General features: G+C 38.2%; 1 protein-coding gene across 10 annotated transcripts in view; it reads left to right on the top strand.

The window, feature by feature from the left end:
- Positions 1 to 13289, top strand: part of TTC13 (tetratricopeptide repeat domain 13) — a 102029-nt gene that overhangs the window by 34527 nt on the left and 54213 nt on the right. For 6 of the 10 annotated variants that reach the window (XR_007721485.1, XR_007721486.1, XM_050769087.1 and 3 more), the window contains 5 exons: positions 370 to 435; positions 1926 to 2018; positions 4883 to 4999; positions 6267 to 6377; positions 11936 to 12018. Coding sequence is in view for 8 of the 10 variants with exons in the window: in XM_050769087.1 (XP_050625044.1) it covers positions 370 to 435; positions 1926 to 2018; positions 4883 to 4999; positions 6267 to 6377; positions 11936 to 12018 (470 nt within the window). In the remaining 2 variants the exon portion in view is untranslated. The remainder of the gene's footprint in view (positions 1 to 369; positions 436 to 1925; positions 2019 to 4882; positions 5000 to 6266; positions 6378 to 11935; positions 12019 to 13289) is intronic. The other 4 variants (XM_050769108.1, XM_050769098.1, XM_050769129.1 and 1 more) reach the window with 2 other exon arrangements.

Raw genomic sequence — 13289 nt, 5'->3', positions numbered from 1 at the left:
ACATCTCTTTACCCCTCTGAGCCGCCTTCTTCTCTGTAAGACATGATTGCTGATGCTGCCAGAGTTGTTGAGAGGATTGCATTTTAAATAGGATGACTCTGTGAAAGAAACCAGCATATTGCTCTGTAATGTTGGTTCCCTTCTCCTCTCTTTATTATTTCTTTCAACATGAAACTTTTATCACATTTCATTCAAATGAGCTTTAAGAATATAGACTTTTCAGGTTGGAGACTGCATATTGACTTATGAGTGGTGGTAGCATAAAGAAGTAGAGCTGTCACTTGTGGCATTAACGTGCTTTAAGCAGAAACTGATTTTTTGTTTTTTTTGTTTATGGTTTTTGACGTGTTTCTGTTTTGGTCTGACTAGGAGGAGCCTGATCTGGTTAGTGCAATTTATGGCCGAGGGATAGCCTATGGAAAGAAGGGACTACATGTGAGTATGTAATAGTTACGATTGCCATAGCGCCTACATGATCTGACACAGACCAGGGTTTTGCTAGAACTGCTACTGTTCATTGACCCTTGATGGCATGTGGAGTGGTATCTATCGTTCCAGTTCACAGATGAGAAAATGGCAGCTAGTAAGTGGTGGACTGGGGATTTCCACCCAGATCTTCTGAAGTAAACTTTGATAAACTGGATAGACTAAGAAAAGCATGAGAACCTGCTTGCATTCCTAAGAGATATTCAATGGTCCAAGTGGAGACTGGGCATCAATAGTGAACTAGGACTTAGAGTTTGAGTTCCTTTCACAATTATTAAAGGTTGATGAAAGAACAAAAGGTTTTTTTAAAGTGTGTAAAATTTATTTTTATTTGTTATATTTTATACTTTTTGCACATAGGTATAATATATTTGTAGCTGTAATCAAATTATTCCCCTTATTTCTTTGAGGAAGGCTGGAGGAGGACTATAATAATCATATTTTACACAAGCAAAGGTACTACGGTATAAAAATGAAGACTCCTGAAATTATATAGTAAATCACGAAATGGTGTAAGTTCAGTTTTCCAAATTTTTAGTCTAGGACATTATATGCAAACTTTTTCTATTGTCTTATTGTATACTAAAAATATTTGTGTGAAATTGTGCTTTGAGAGAGCAATACCACTTTTGCAACTTTTACATTAAAAATATTAAATGTTTAACATTTTTATTTTATTACAATTTATAACATATTACAATTAATATTGTACTAACCTTGTGCTGGCCCACTGGAGAAACTTTGTGTATCTGTATACTTCTGAGACATAGAGGACTGAGAATGAATTCAGAATTGGGAATGATGGAAGTGCTTAGGAAGGAAACGATATTTTACTCAGAGCATCAATAAATGACCAGGTTGAAGTTGCACTAGTAAAGTTCAGAGCTGCCTCTTCCTAATTCACATCTTTTAAAATTATACATCTTGAGATTAAATTTGCGTGTATATTTAATAAAAAGTTACACATGCATTTTTAATGTAAAAGTAACATGCAAATGTTAAAGAGAATTTACCTAAACTTCTTAAGATATAGATTTATAGGCTTATGTTTTTGATAGATACTATCTTGACCCATTTCTGTTCCCCCATTGCCACTGGTCAGCATCATTTCACGTGCTGGTATCCACATACTCATCCATTGAGATTCGTTGATTCCATGTTTAAGTAGATTAAGTTTAGATAATATCCTGCCATCTGTGGAACTTGTGATAGGTAGCCGGGTCTAACATGTTATTGTTGTGAGTAAGTAGATAGACTTGAGTGAGTTAAATAATTGTAATATCATGACTGATTTGACATGGCACATCTCTTACATAGAAGTGAAGTTCGTATTTATTTTTAAACAATTATCATTACTAAATTATTAGTTTTCTCAGAAAATCTTTTCAGCCTGGTTTTGAGTAACAGTATGTCTCATACTAAGCTAATGCCTTTTCAAGGACATTAAGAATGCTGAGCTTGCTCTGTTCGAACTGAGCCGAGTAATTACCTTGGAACCAGATCGTCCAGAGGTATTTGAGCAGCGAGCAGAAGTGAGTGTGGTTTTCTTTTTCCCTCTGTCGTTATTGGAATAGTTGAATCTCAATATTTTTCCTACCATTTTATTACTTGTAAATTTTAATGCTCCCTTAAAACTCTTATGTTTTTCTATGTAGGTACTTAATGCCTTTAAGCATGGTTGAAATTACTAGAAAACTATGGACCGAGTGATATTCCTGAACTAACACAGAAGAGTAATATTTAGTATGAAAATATGTGGTTATGATGTATACTACTTCTATAGATATTCATTGAAAAACATAACACATATTTACTGTATATGTGACCTACTCTAGCAAAACTTGATATGACTGTTTGTCAAACTAGAATTCACAGCCCTTGGAAGTGTTCATTCTGCTGATGTGTATGTGTGTAAGCACTTACCTGTAATTCTTATGAGATAGACCTAGCTGCGTGGACACATAGATCAAGTGGATGATTACAGCCACATCTTAATGGAACTTGACATAGAGACAGATAACATGTGGTGAAGATGCCATGTAGGACTGGCTCAAGTAGACACAGGAGGTGCTTCTTTGAGAAGAGAAGAAGGGGAATGTTAGGAGTGTTTGCTGAGGCCATCAGAGGAAGCGAGGCTGGAGCTGATGCAATCCCATGGTGTGATGGGGACAAGATGGAGGAGAGTGTTCAGTGCAGGGAAGAGAGTCTGTACAAAGGCATTCTGTTTTATGTTTTTAAGTGAAATGTGTTTATTTTACTTTCTGAAAATAATAAGCTATCTAGAAGGCTTGATATGTGTTACTGTATTTAGTCTGAATAAAACAACTTTTAATCATCTGATATGATCTCATGGTTGAACTAAAGAAAAAATTACTTTTTATTTTCTCTTTTGGGAGAGAAAACTAGTAAAGGAAGTGCTAAGGGTGTAAGAATTTAAAAACTGTATTTATGATATTTTTGTTCTCAAGATTATTGTGTCTTACAGTTCAGTCTCTTAAAGTGAATTTTTGTTTTGTTGGGGATTTGGCTTTTTGAATAAAATCTTTCTTAATGAATGATTTCATTTCTTACATCTTACCTATTTTGAATTGTAACCCTAAGGGTTAAGTGACTATAGTTTATCACTGCTTGAGACTTGCTGGTATTTAGTTGGTGTTTAGTGGCTAATTTGGTGACAACTTTGGTGATCATCTGCTTCTGGGAGAGGGGACTGATGCTTTTTCCCCTATATTACTCTGGTTTGTGTTAAAATCTGGTAAATCATGAATTAAATTAAGTATATTTAGGTAAGAATTATTTAACAGGTCTTTACAATTTGCATATCTAATAAAAAGCTACTGTTTATCAGAATGGAATTGGTAATTAGAAAAATACTTTTTAATTGTCTTATGTATAATAATATTCTCTTTTTCTGGCATTATTGGGCAATAATGTTACTACATACTGAATTTTCCAGCTAAATTATAACATACCATTTATATATGTCAGAAGTCATTTTATGAGAAATCTTTCACTTTCATGCTTTCTGAAATATTCTATATTTGATGAACATAAGTTAACTTTTTAAAGTTACTCATTCTTATGCATATTGATTGTTGTGCTGGGATATGATAATTCAGTTATGTACCTAGGGGTTGATAAACTCAGGAGGGATGATTTTCCTTCTAAAATACAACCCCAGCCCACTGTGCTTTTTGAATTCTCAGGCTTATATTCAATTTCTTTCCTCTTTCTGAGCTATCATGCTTACTACTGGTGATAGGCCTGCCCGAATCCTCTCTCTCGCTGATTTTAGAGTAGGAAATTATAAAATTTGGTAGAAATAACCTGTCTAATAAGGATAGAATAGGCTGGGCGTAGTGGTTTATGCCTGTAATCCCAAAATTTTGGGAGGCCAACACAGGAGGATTGCTCAAGGCCAAGAGTTTAAGACGAGCCTGGTCAATGTAGTGAGACCCCTACCTCTGCAAACAAATTTTAAAAAATAAGTTAGCAGGGCATGATGGCATGACCCTGTAGCCTAAACTACTCAAGAGGCTGAGGTAGGAGGATTGCATGAGTCCAGGAGTCCGAGGTTACCTTGAGCTGTGATTGTTCCACTACATTCCAGCTTGGGTGACAGAGTGAGACCCTGTCTCTAAAACAACAACAAAATAAACCCTAATTTAAGGACGTTTATTCAGGATAAAGTGCTGGGGCTTGATTGCATGAACACTGATACCCACTTTGGATTTTCTTATGTCTTTTTGGTTTACTTTTGCATTCTGAACTGTCTTCTGTATTTTCATGTTGCCTGAATACAACTGATTGCTGGCTCAAAAGAGCTTTTCCAAACAGGCTTGCAGATATTTTTCCTCCTACTCTGCAGATCATGACTCATGAGTTAAAAGTTGTTACACAAAAGGGCTTAAAGAGCATCTGGAATCTTAGAGTTGTCATTCAGCTCTTCTTACCATAGAGGACAGAGCTAAAGTCCATGGAGGACTCTAATCTGTGTCCAATAATTTGTCTATTTTAATGGTTCAAAGTTATCTTTCAGGTTAATTTTGACATCTTTGTGTATATATGCCAAATTTTGATTTAAAAGGTAAAGTCAAGAAAAAAAAATCATGTTGTAAGAAAAGTAACATCTGGTACAACCCAGAATGTGAAATAGTGACAAGGCAGTTGCTGCAGTCATAGTTCATCAGCCTCCTGCTTGACTGGACAAAGATTAGTGGCACCTCAGGTGGTTGACTTTGAACACTACCACATAGTATATGGGGTCAAGGATTGCAGCCTGCTGAGAGTAATTTTGTGAGTGGAGTAGGGTGAAGTGGAATTGAAGAGTCAAAAACATTGGGATTTTAGGATTGGTCATCGGTATTTTTCCTGATTACATGTTTGGGATTTCTAGATTCTGTCCCCTCTGGGACGAATTAATGAAGCAGTGAATGACCTCACTAAAGCTATCCAACTGCAGCCTTCAGCACGGCTGTACAGACATCGGGGAACCTTGTACTTCATATCAGAGGTGACTTGTTTTTGTCTTGAAGTATTTCTTTTTATGATGATGAAAATTTCATTTTTCCCTTGACCTCAGAAAGTGACTCTTTGATAGATTTGGGCTTTGGCTGTTTAGTAATATATCTGTGTCATAAGAGTTATAGGCTGGGCGCGGTGGCTTACACCTGTAATTCCAGCACTTTGGGAGGCCGAGGCAGGAAGATCGGGAGGTCAGGAGATCGAGACCATCCTGGCTAACACAGTGAAACCTAGACTCTATTAAAAATACAAAAAAATTAGCCGGGCGAGGTGGTGGGCGCCTGTAGTCCCAGCTACTCGGGAGGCTGAGGCAGGAGAATGGTGTGAACCCGGGAGGCGGAGCTTGCAGTGAGCAAAGATCCTGCCACTGCACTCCCGCCTGGGTGACAGAGTGAGACTCCGTCTCAAAAAATAAATAAATAAATAAATAAAAGTAAAGAATTATGAAAGCATTTTCTGTAGCTGAAATTAAACCCAGTGGAGAACATTAAATACTAAAAACATTTTCTTGTTTGAGCTGTCAGCAATAACTAATTCTGGACTGGCATTAAAAAAAGAGAAAGATAAATTTAGTTTGTGGATTGTATGTCAATCTTTCTTGCAAATGTCATCATAGAGAAGCAGGTGTGCATGTTGTCAATGTGATTATTAAACTTAGAGGTACAATTTGAATTTCTTTGGGTTTCACAACCCAAGAAACATACCCTGAACTAGCATGGCTTTCCAGACTATAGCTTCTCTATGTAAGTGACCCAAGCCTAACAAGGTTGTCTTTTATCATCAGAGTGACATTTATGATTGCCACAATTATTTCTGTGGCTTATAGTACTTTAAATAACAATTTTCTGTGCCAAAGAAAATATATTAAAAGAGTCTCAGCATAACACATTTTAATGTTAATCTGTGGCACAATTATTTTGGAAACTATCCAGTATGATAAAATGCTAGTACCAGAAATTTCTCTAACAGGTTATTACTATAATACTATTTGAGATAAATTTTTTTGTAGTTAAAACAGAGTGCTTAATTAAACCTTTGTGAGTTTTTCTCACAATTGCTTTTCTTAAAAAGCTCCCAACTATTTGAATGAGTAGCATAAGCATTTAACCAATATATAGTATCATAAAATGTTTCCTTTGAAGCCAAAAAGGGCAGAGGATAAATTGAGATATTTTTCTCTACCAGTCAAAAATTAGGAAATGTTCACATATCTAATAAATACTATTTTATTTTTCCCCCCACTCTCCTTTTTGTAGGACTATGCAACAGCCCATGAAGACTTTCAGCAGTCCTTAGAACTGAACAAAAACCAGCCTATAGCTATGCTATACAAAGGTTTAACTTTCTTTCACAGAGGACTTCTGAAGGTGAAAGTGTTGTGCATATGTGTACCATATGATGACTCTGCTTCTCTTTTGTGGGTGGGAGGAATTTCTTTTGCTTGATGGCTGATCTGATGTAGAAGGTAGTCTGAATCAGCATATTTATTATTTATTGAGCTTCTATTCTTTGCTGGGTTCCTGGAGGGAGATACAGAAAGAGAAAGGATCAAAGGTTAGTAAGTGGGGGAAATGATACTTTACCTTTATAGAGGATACAGTTTGCAAAGCTTTTTCCACATATAATTTATCATATGGTAAACATACTCAAGAACATAATATAAACAAAGTGCTTTGAAAATGTAGGTAAGAAAGATTCACTGGAACTGCAGAGTTAGAGAAAGTTCCAAAGAACAGGTGGACTTTGTCCTGGAGCTGGAAGACTGAGTAGAATTAGGGGGTGGAAGTGGGAGAAGAAAAGCCCATCAGGCAGAGAGGAAAGCATGGGTGAAGACTTGGGGAGATGGAAATATGGGCAGTTCACAGAGTGGGAAGTAGTTGGGTGTGGTTTAAGGGAGATGAAGCTGGAAGGTCGGTGGAGGGCAGGTCCTTATCCTGGAGTACTGTGCTAAGCATTTTGACTCAAATTTGCAGGCCAGAGGAGCTATAAATTCTAGATTGCCAAAATGCATAGGTTCCAGCACTGAGACCAAATCTGTAATTTAGAAAGTCGATTCTGACAGCATGGTGGCTGAGGAGATGGGAGACAGAAGGACTGACCGGGTGACATTGTTTGGGTCTAGGTCAGTGGGCATGAAACTTGACCCAGCTCCTTGAGAGACCACAGGGACAGGTTGGGAGACCCTTCTGAGATTGACTGTATTGGTATCACTTGAGGACTGCCTGACTGCTGGGCAGAGGAGGTAGAGGGAAACAAGAAAGCTATCTGAACTGACTGAAAGTTTGGGCAGAAATGTGGCCTGTAGCCTGGCCTTTCCTCCTGCCCAGGCACTCAGTTCCATGTTCTGAGTCTGTGCGGGGAACCCACCGTGAGAAGGCTTGTGCCAGAAGCCGGGGGCCTGAAACCTGATGAGGAGCTGCCTCTCTCACCTGGGCTTCCTTAGTGCCACTCAAGGCCTGCCACATAGTAGGTGCTCTCACAAAGGACACATCCAAGCTACCTGATGGAAGACAGACGGGCCTGAGAACGAAATAGAGTCAGCCTGCACAACTGAAAAGCTGATTCGTTCTGATAGGAGCCCCAGAAGGTGGTACTTAACGAGAACTTTGAAGGCTGTGAAGAAATTCAGTAGTGTGTGGCAGGGATGTGTATCCTGACAGAAAGAACAGACATTTTATTATTGAAAGTGGTTTGAGGATCTGACATACATATGTTTGGGTTGTGGGGAGAGTGTTTACCTGTGAAAAGGCTGCACATTGCAAATCCTCAGTGTTAAGGACAATGCCTGTCACATAGGAGGTGCTCAATACGTATTAGTGGAATAATGAATTTCAAGGACAGAGCACTGAAGTTGGTGTTAAAAGGTCTTGGTTTGAGCTCTTGCTCCAGGCTCCATGGGCAATCAGTTTCTCCTTCCACGTCTGTAAAGTGGAAACAATTCTACTTTCTGCCTCTTGGAGTGATCACGAGGATTCAATAAAATACTCCATGTGAAAAGTACTTTGTAAGCTTTAAACAGGAATCGAATATTAATTATTATAGATTATTTTATCTGTGAAAATTAAAAATTTTACAGATTCTAAAAGAAAACTCCCATTCCACTAAAAGCCAAACCAAAGGAATTTTGCAGATTCTATTTCATAAACCTCACATTCCTTTTGGAAGTATGTGGAGGATGCTCCTAATAAAGACCTCTCTCTCCGCTCAGGATTCAGACTGGCAGCCATAGACTTTGAGAGCAATTTCTTAAAACATGCTTTGAGCAGCTGCCAGATAGACTTGTCCAGTTTATTTTGTATCTACCCTCTGTTCCTCTCATCTTCTCTGACAGTCACCTTAAATTTAAAAAATTCAGAACCTCAGTACTCTACTCAAATATCTCATGGAGGAGAAAAAGATTACAAATACAAAAAAATACCAAACTCTTCATATTAAGAGGTTGAAAATATTTTTAAAAGTAAGCAAATGCAAACGATTTCACTTTTAATGTTGTTACTGTAGAGCCAGGTTTAGGAACGTGGACGGGGCTCTTTGGGGTATTTGAAAATGAGAATTTTTCAGAAAAGAGAAACTAACCACAGTTCAGCACAAGAACTGAAATTCACTTTGATTTACTTTAGATCTGCGGATAAGAACCTAGAAACAGTGCTTTCATTTTGAGCGTTAGAAGCCCCTCAGCAAACTAGTCCTACCAAGTTATTTGGTGCTCTGTCCTTTTCACCAGGCTCATAAGCGCAGCATCAGCAAGTATAATAGATGGGAACTCTTGCTTTGCGTTTTTATAGATCTGCTGTCTGAGGAGGTTAGAGTGGTTACTTACTGTCTCCTTCATCCCAACGGCATCCCCATGAGGTATAGGAGGAGTGGAAGGTGTCCCTGTTACACAGATTGGAAAACTGAGTTCATAGTGAAATGGCTGAATTAATAAATGAACTTTGTTTAGATTTTTTTGTTTCTCTTGTTAACCTTAGAGACAAGTATTAAATGGACCAATAAGTTTGAGCTATTTTTATATCCTAAAGGTGGTCTCTCTTGGCCAACAGCAATTTAAAAATTAATTAAGTGGGTGATTGCTTATTTACTATATGATGTCATACGTTAGAAGTATATTAGGCAATATTACAAATTTTATGACTATCCAATTCAGGGGTTATATGAGGCATTTTGGATCTTCCTAGGGAAACAACAAAAGCTTTTCTATTGAATCCCATTGTTTTATCTATGTTATAAGGATATTTCACAAACCATGTGTCCCAAGCACCATCAGCCTTCACTTTGAGAGTTTTCTGAGAGTGTTCTCTTAGTTAACAAGGAACAGCCCTAGGGTGGTGGTTGCCTGTCAACTAGTAAGAAAGATGGGGACTGAAAATGGTGGGATGGCATTTGCCAAGCAAATTAATTCAGAGCCAGTTCATGTGCTTAGAGATTGATTCATTCAAACGTAGTTTCTTTGTTCCCAACGCCTTAAAATCTTGATTCTACTATGTCCCCTCTTTGGCAGAATGAGGTAGAGAGCTGTGCAGTGATTAGACAGGAACCCTGAAACCAAAGACTCTTAAAAGCTGAAGAGAAATCAGACTTTGAAGAACTGTGGCGTCCAAGCATGCTGTAAGTGGAGTGGGCAGCCCCCTGGGCGTCTCCACCTAGCTGTCCACAAGCACTCCAGACTTAACACGCCCCGATGGGCTCGTTATTCCCTCCTGCCCCACCCCATCCCCACCTGCAGCTGCCCTTTCTCCTGTACTTCCTTACTTGGTTAATGCTCTCGCCACCCGTCCGAGCTCTTCAGCTTAAAAGCTTCCTACCCTTTCTTCTCCCTCATCTCCCATACCCAGGCAGCCACCAAACTCTGTTGTAGTTTGCCTTTCAAAATGTCTCCTGAGGTTGACCCTTCTTTTCTCTCCTGAGAGACAGTTTCTTAGTTTGAGCTTTCATTATCTCTTGCTCCAACTACTGCAGCAACTCCCTCATTTGGCTCCCTGTCTCCATTCTCTTCCCTCCCTAGTCTGTCTTTGTTGCTGCTAGTAGTAATCCTCTCTAAAAAGTACATTTCCTGAGGTCATGCACCTGTGTGAAGCCCCCTAGTCCTCACTGCCTGCACAGTTTGGCCCAGGAGGCCCTTCCTTTCCTGGCCCAGCTTTCCACATTAGCCTGGTCTCCCATCTTTTCCCTCTCCCCTGTACCCAACCATGCACCCTGCACTCCTGCCTCACTAAATTTTCCACCATTTCTGAGTGATCTATGCCACTGTACAGTACTATTTCCCCTCTCCAAAATGCCCTCTTTCTTTACCAAATTCCTTTTCATTCTCCCAAGACCCAACTCAATTGTCACTTCCTCCCTGAAGCCTGTTCTGTTACCCCAGGCTCAGTTAGTGGTTTCTTTCTCTTCATTCTCAGAAACTTACTTATATCTCTATTGTAGCTCTTAATTTGTATTCCAATAACCTGGTGACACAATTGGCTTTCTAACTAGACTCCATTCTTAGAGGACAGAGATAATGACTGGCTCATCCTTGCCTCCCCTGCACCTCACACTGTCTCTGGCACATAGTAGGCGCTCAATACATGTTTACTGAATTAAGAATATAGTGGTAAACTCTTAAAAGATCAAGGTTACACTGTGGCAAGAAGCCTAACTAAAAGTGATCTTTAACATTTCTTAAATGTTAAAGTTTATCCATTCCCATCTCTCTACCCAACCGTAGATATTCAGCAGGAGTCTTTAATGAGTAGATTGTCATCCCATTGTTGCCTTTGAAGAGTTTGCACACCAGCCTCTCTTGTCCTGCTGTCTCCCTTTCAGAGAAAATCAAGGCGCAGGGAATGAATGCCTTTTTGAAAGCAATTAGAATTGTACTGCTTTTGCAAAACAATTTTGTGTGCCTTACCAAATCATTAAATATTTATTGAGTGCCTACCATGTGCAAGGTATGTGACATCTTCAGTAGTTTTCTTCTATGAATTATCTAATCATGTGTAAAATTATCTAAAGTCAAATCTTTTGCATTAAAGCTATTAGAGATCATGATGCCTTATAGCAGGTAACTTTAGTAAGTATGTCTTTTCCTTAGGAAAAATGTTAGTAAGCTATATAGTCATAATTTTTTTATTGCAGTGTATGAGTCACAGTGAAAAGTACATTTAACATCGGTTTAAGCCTAGGTTGTTTCTACTTAAATAGAATGGTTCATTTGATTAATAGTTTTCATAGATGGAGAGGGAGTTAGGCAGTAGCCAAGTATACCATGCATTTCCAAGGACAGCTTCCCAAAGCACAGCGCCTGCTTAGCAGTTCTCACTGTCTTAGCCTCAGACTTGGTATTAGGCAGATGGAAGCTCACCCCAAACACCTGCAACTTAAGGTTTTTGTTTTGTTTTGTTTTACTTTTTCTTTTTCCTTGTAGATCATGGGAATCCTTCAGATGGTGAATCTAGGAGCCTTTTTGCTTGTTTTATAAACAGTTTCACATTGGGCTTTCTTTTTTGTCTCTCGGTTCAATTTTAAATGTTGCCAGTTATGATTGTTTTAAATTATTTCACACAGCTGTTAGGCTTGCTTTTGGTCCTAGGGCCTTTATTAATTAAGGATATGATATTAATAATATGAAGGTGAAATGATTAGTATTCAAAGTTTTAATGAAGTAGCTAGTAATAAAGTAGGTAAAATGGAAAGCTGATTTCCCATTGTAAAGGGGAGAAATTTAAGGCTCGTATTTTTCATAGTAATGCATTTGTTTACTGAAATTAAAGCCTTCTGACTTATAGTTTATTGCATTTTCTGCCTGTCTTTTTTTAAAGTCCTCCTATTTAAAAGAAAATCTGTCAGACTATGTAGGATATATATTTAAATCCTTTTACGATTTAAGTGAAACTCAATTTTAACAGTTATGCAAATGAAATAATTTTCTGTACACTTTTTACAGGAAGCTATTGAATCCTTCAAAGAAGCTTTGAAGCAGAAAGTTGATTTTATTGATGCATATAAAAGTCTAGGGCAGGCGTATAGGTGAGTAAAATAATAACAGTTGGGGTAGGAGGGAGGCTGAAGAGTGGGGAGACAAGATAGCTTCACATAATATTTTAAAAGAAATGATATTTCTTAACCAAAGGAGATGGGTATTTTGAATTGCACAAGTATGTATAGATTTGTTGATATTTTCTCTGGAATGCAGAAAAAAATAGTGTCAGAGGATGTCATGATGCACAGTATTCTCTCTTAACTTCAGTGTGTGTGTTGGTCTAGAAAACATTCGTCCTTCAAGGATTGTTGTTTTGAACAGTGGCATTATAAGCTGTTGGGGTATAGATGCTGTTGCTACTTTCTTAGACAATAACTAAGGTAAATTTCCTATGATCTTTTTGAAAAGTCCTAGAATGAAGGGATGGAAAAGTTGTGATTATAATGTACATCTATTGAGAATGAAAAGTTGTAACTAGAACTTGGCTTCCTGACCCCATGCATTGCCCTGATGAATAGAGCTATTGTGACTTTTGGCCTAAAAAAAAAAAAAAAAAAAGAGGTGGCTCACACTTGTAATCCCAGCACTTTGGGAGGCTGAGGCAGGCATATCACTTGAGGTCAGCAGTTCGAGACCAGCCTGGCCAACATGGTGAAACCCCACGTCTACTAAAAATACAAAATTAGCCGGGCATGGTCGTGGGTGCCTGTAATCCCACCTACATGGGAGACTGAGGCTGGAGAATCGCTTGAACCCGGGAGTCAGAGGTTGCAGTAAGCCGAGATCATGCCACTGCACTCCAGCTTGGGCGACAGAGTGAGACTCCGTCTCAAAACAGGAAAAAAAAAAAAAGTATATTGTGTTATGAAAAGGAAGTAGGATGACATGAGTGAAGGAGCTCATGACTTAGTTCTGCCTTGGTTGTTCTGCAGGTATGAGTGCTTAACTTCTCTGAGCTTCTGGCTTCTCCCTTGTAAAGGTGCTACAAAAGCTAGAAAAGAAAAATAGCGACAGAAAGTCCCTTTATTAGGTACCTTATTCTGGAAGGATTATATTCAAGAACTTATTTATCTGATAGTTTGCGGAACTCTTATACTAACTTGGAAAAAGTGTGTCTGGATTTGTTTGGGGTTTAAGGGATGATATTTATGCTTCCTGTCTCACAGAATTTTTGAATAGAAATTGAAAACAGATTTGAAAGCACCTTGTAAAGTGCTGTATGAATGTAAGCAGGAATTGTATTTTTTAAAAATGTCCATTATATATAGAGAATTAGGTATAGAACATTTTGAAGTTACTTCTATTCTTTGTAATATAT

Source organism: Macaca thibetana, chromosome 1 (genome assembly GCF_024542745.1).
Source record: "Macaca thibetana thibetana isolate TM-01 chromosome 1, ASM2454274v1, whole genome shotgun sequence".
Classification (NCBI taxonomy): Eukaryota; Metazoa; Chordata; class Mammalia; order Primates; family Cercopithecidae; genus Macaca; species Macaca thibetana.
This window is presented reverse-complemented; position numbering and strand designations above follow the sequence as displayed.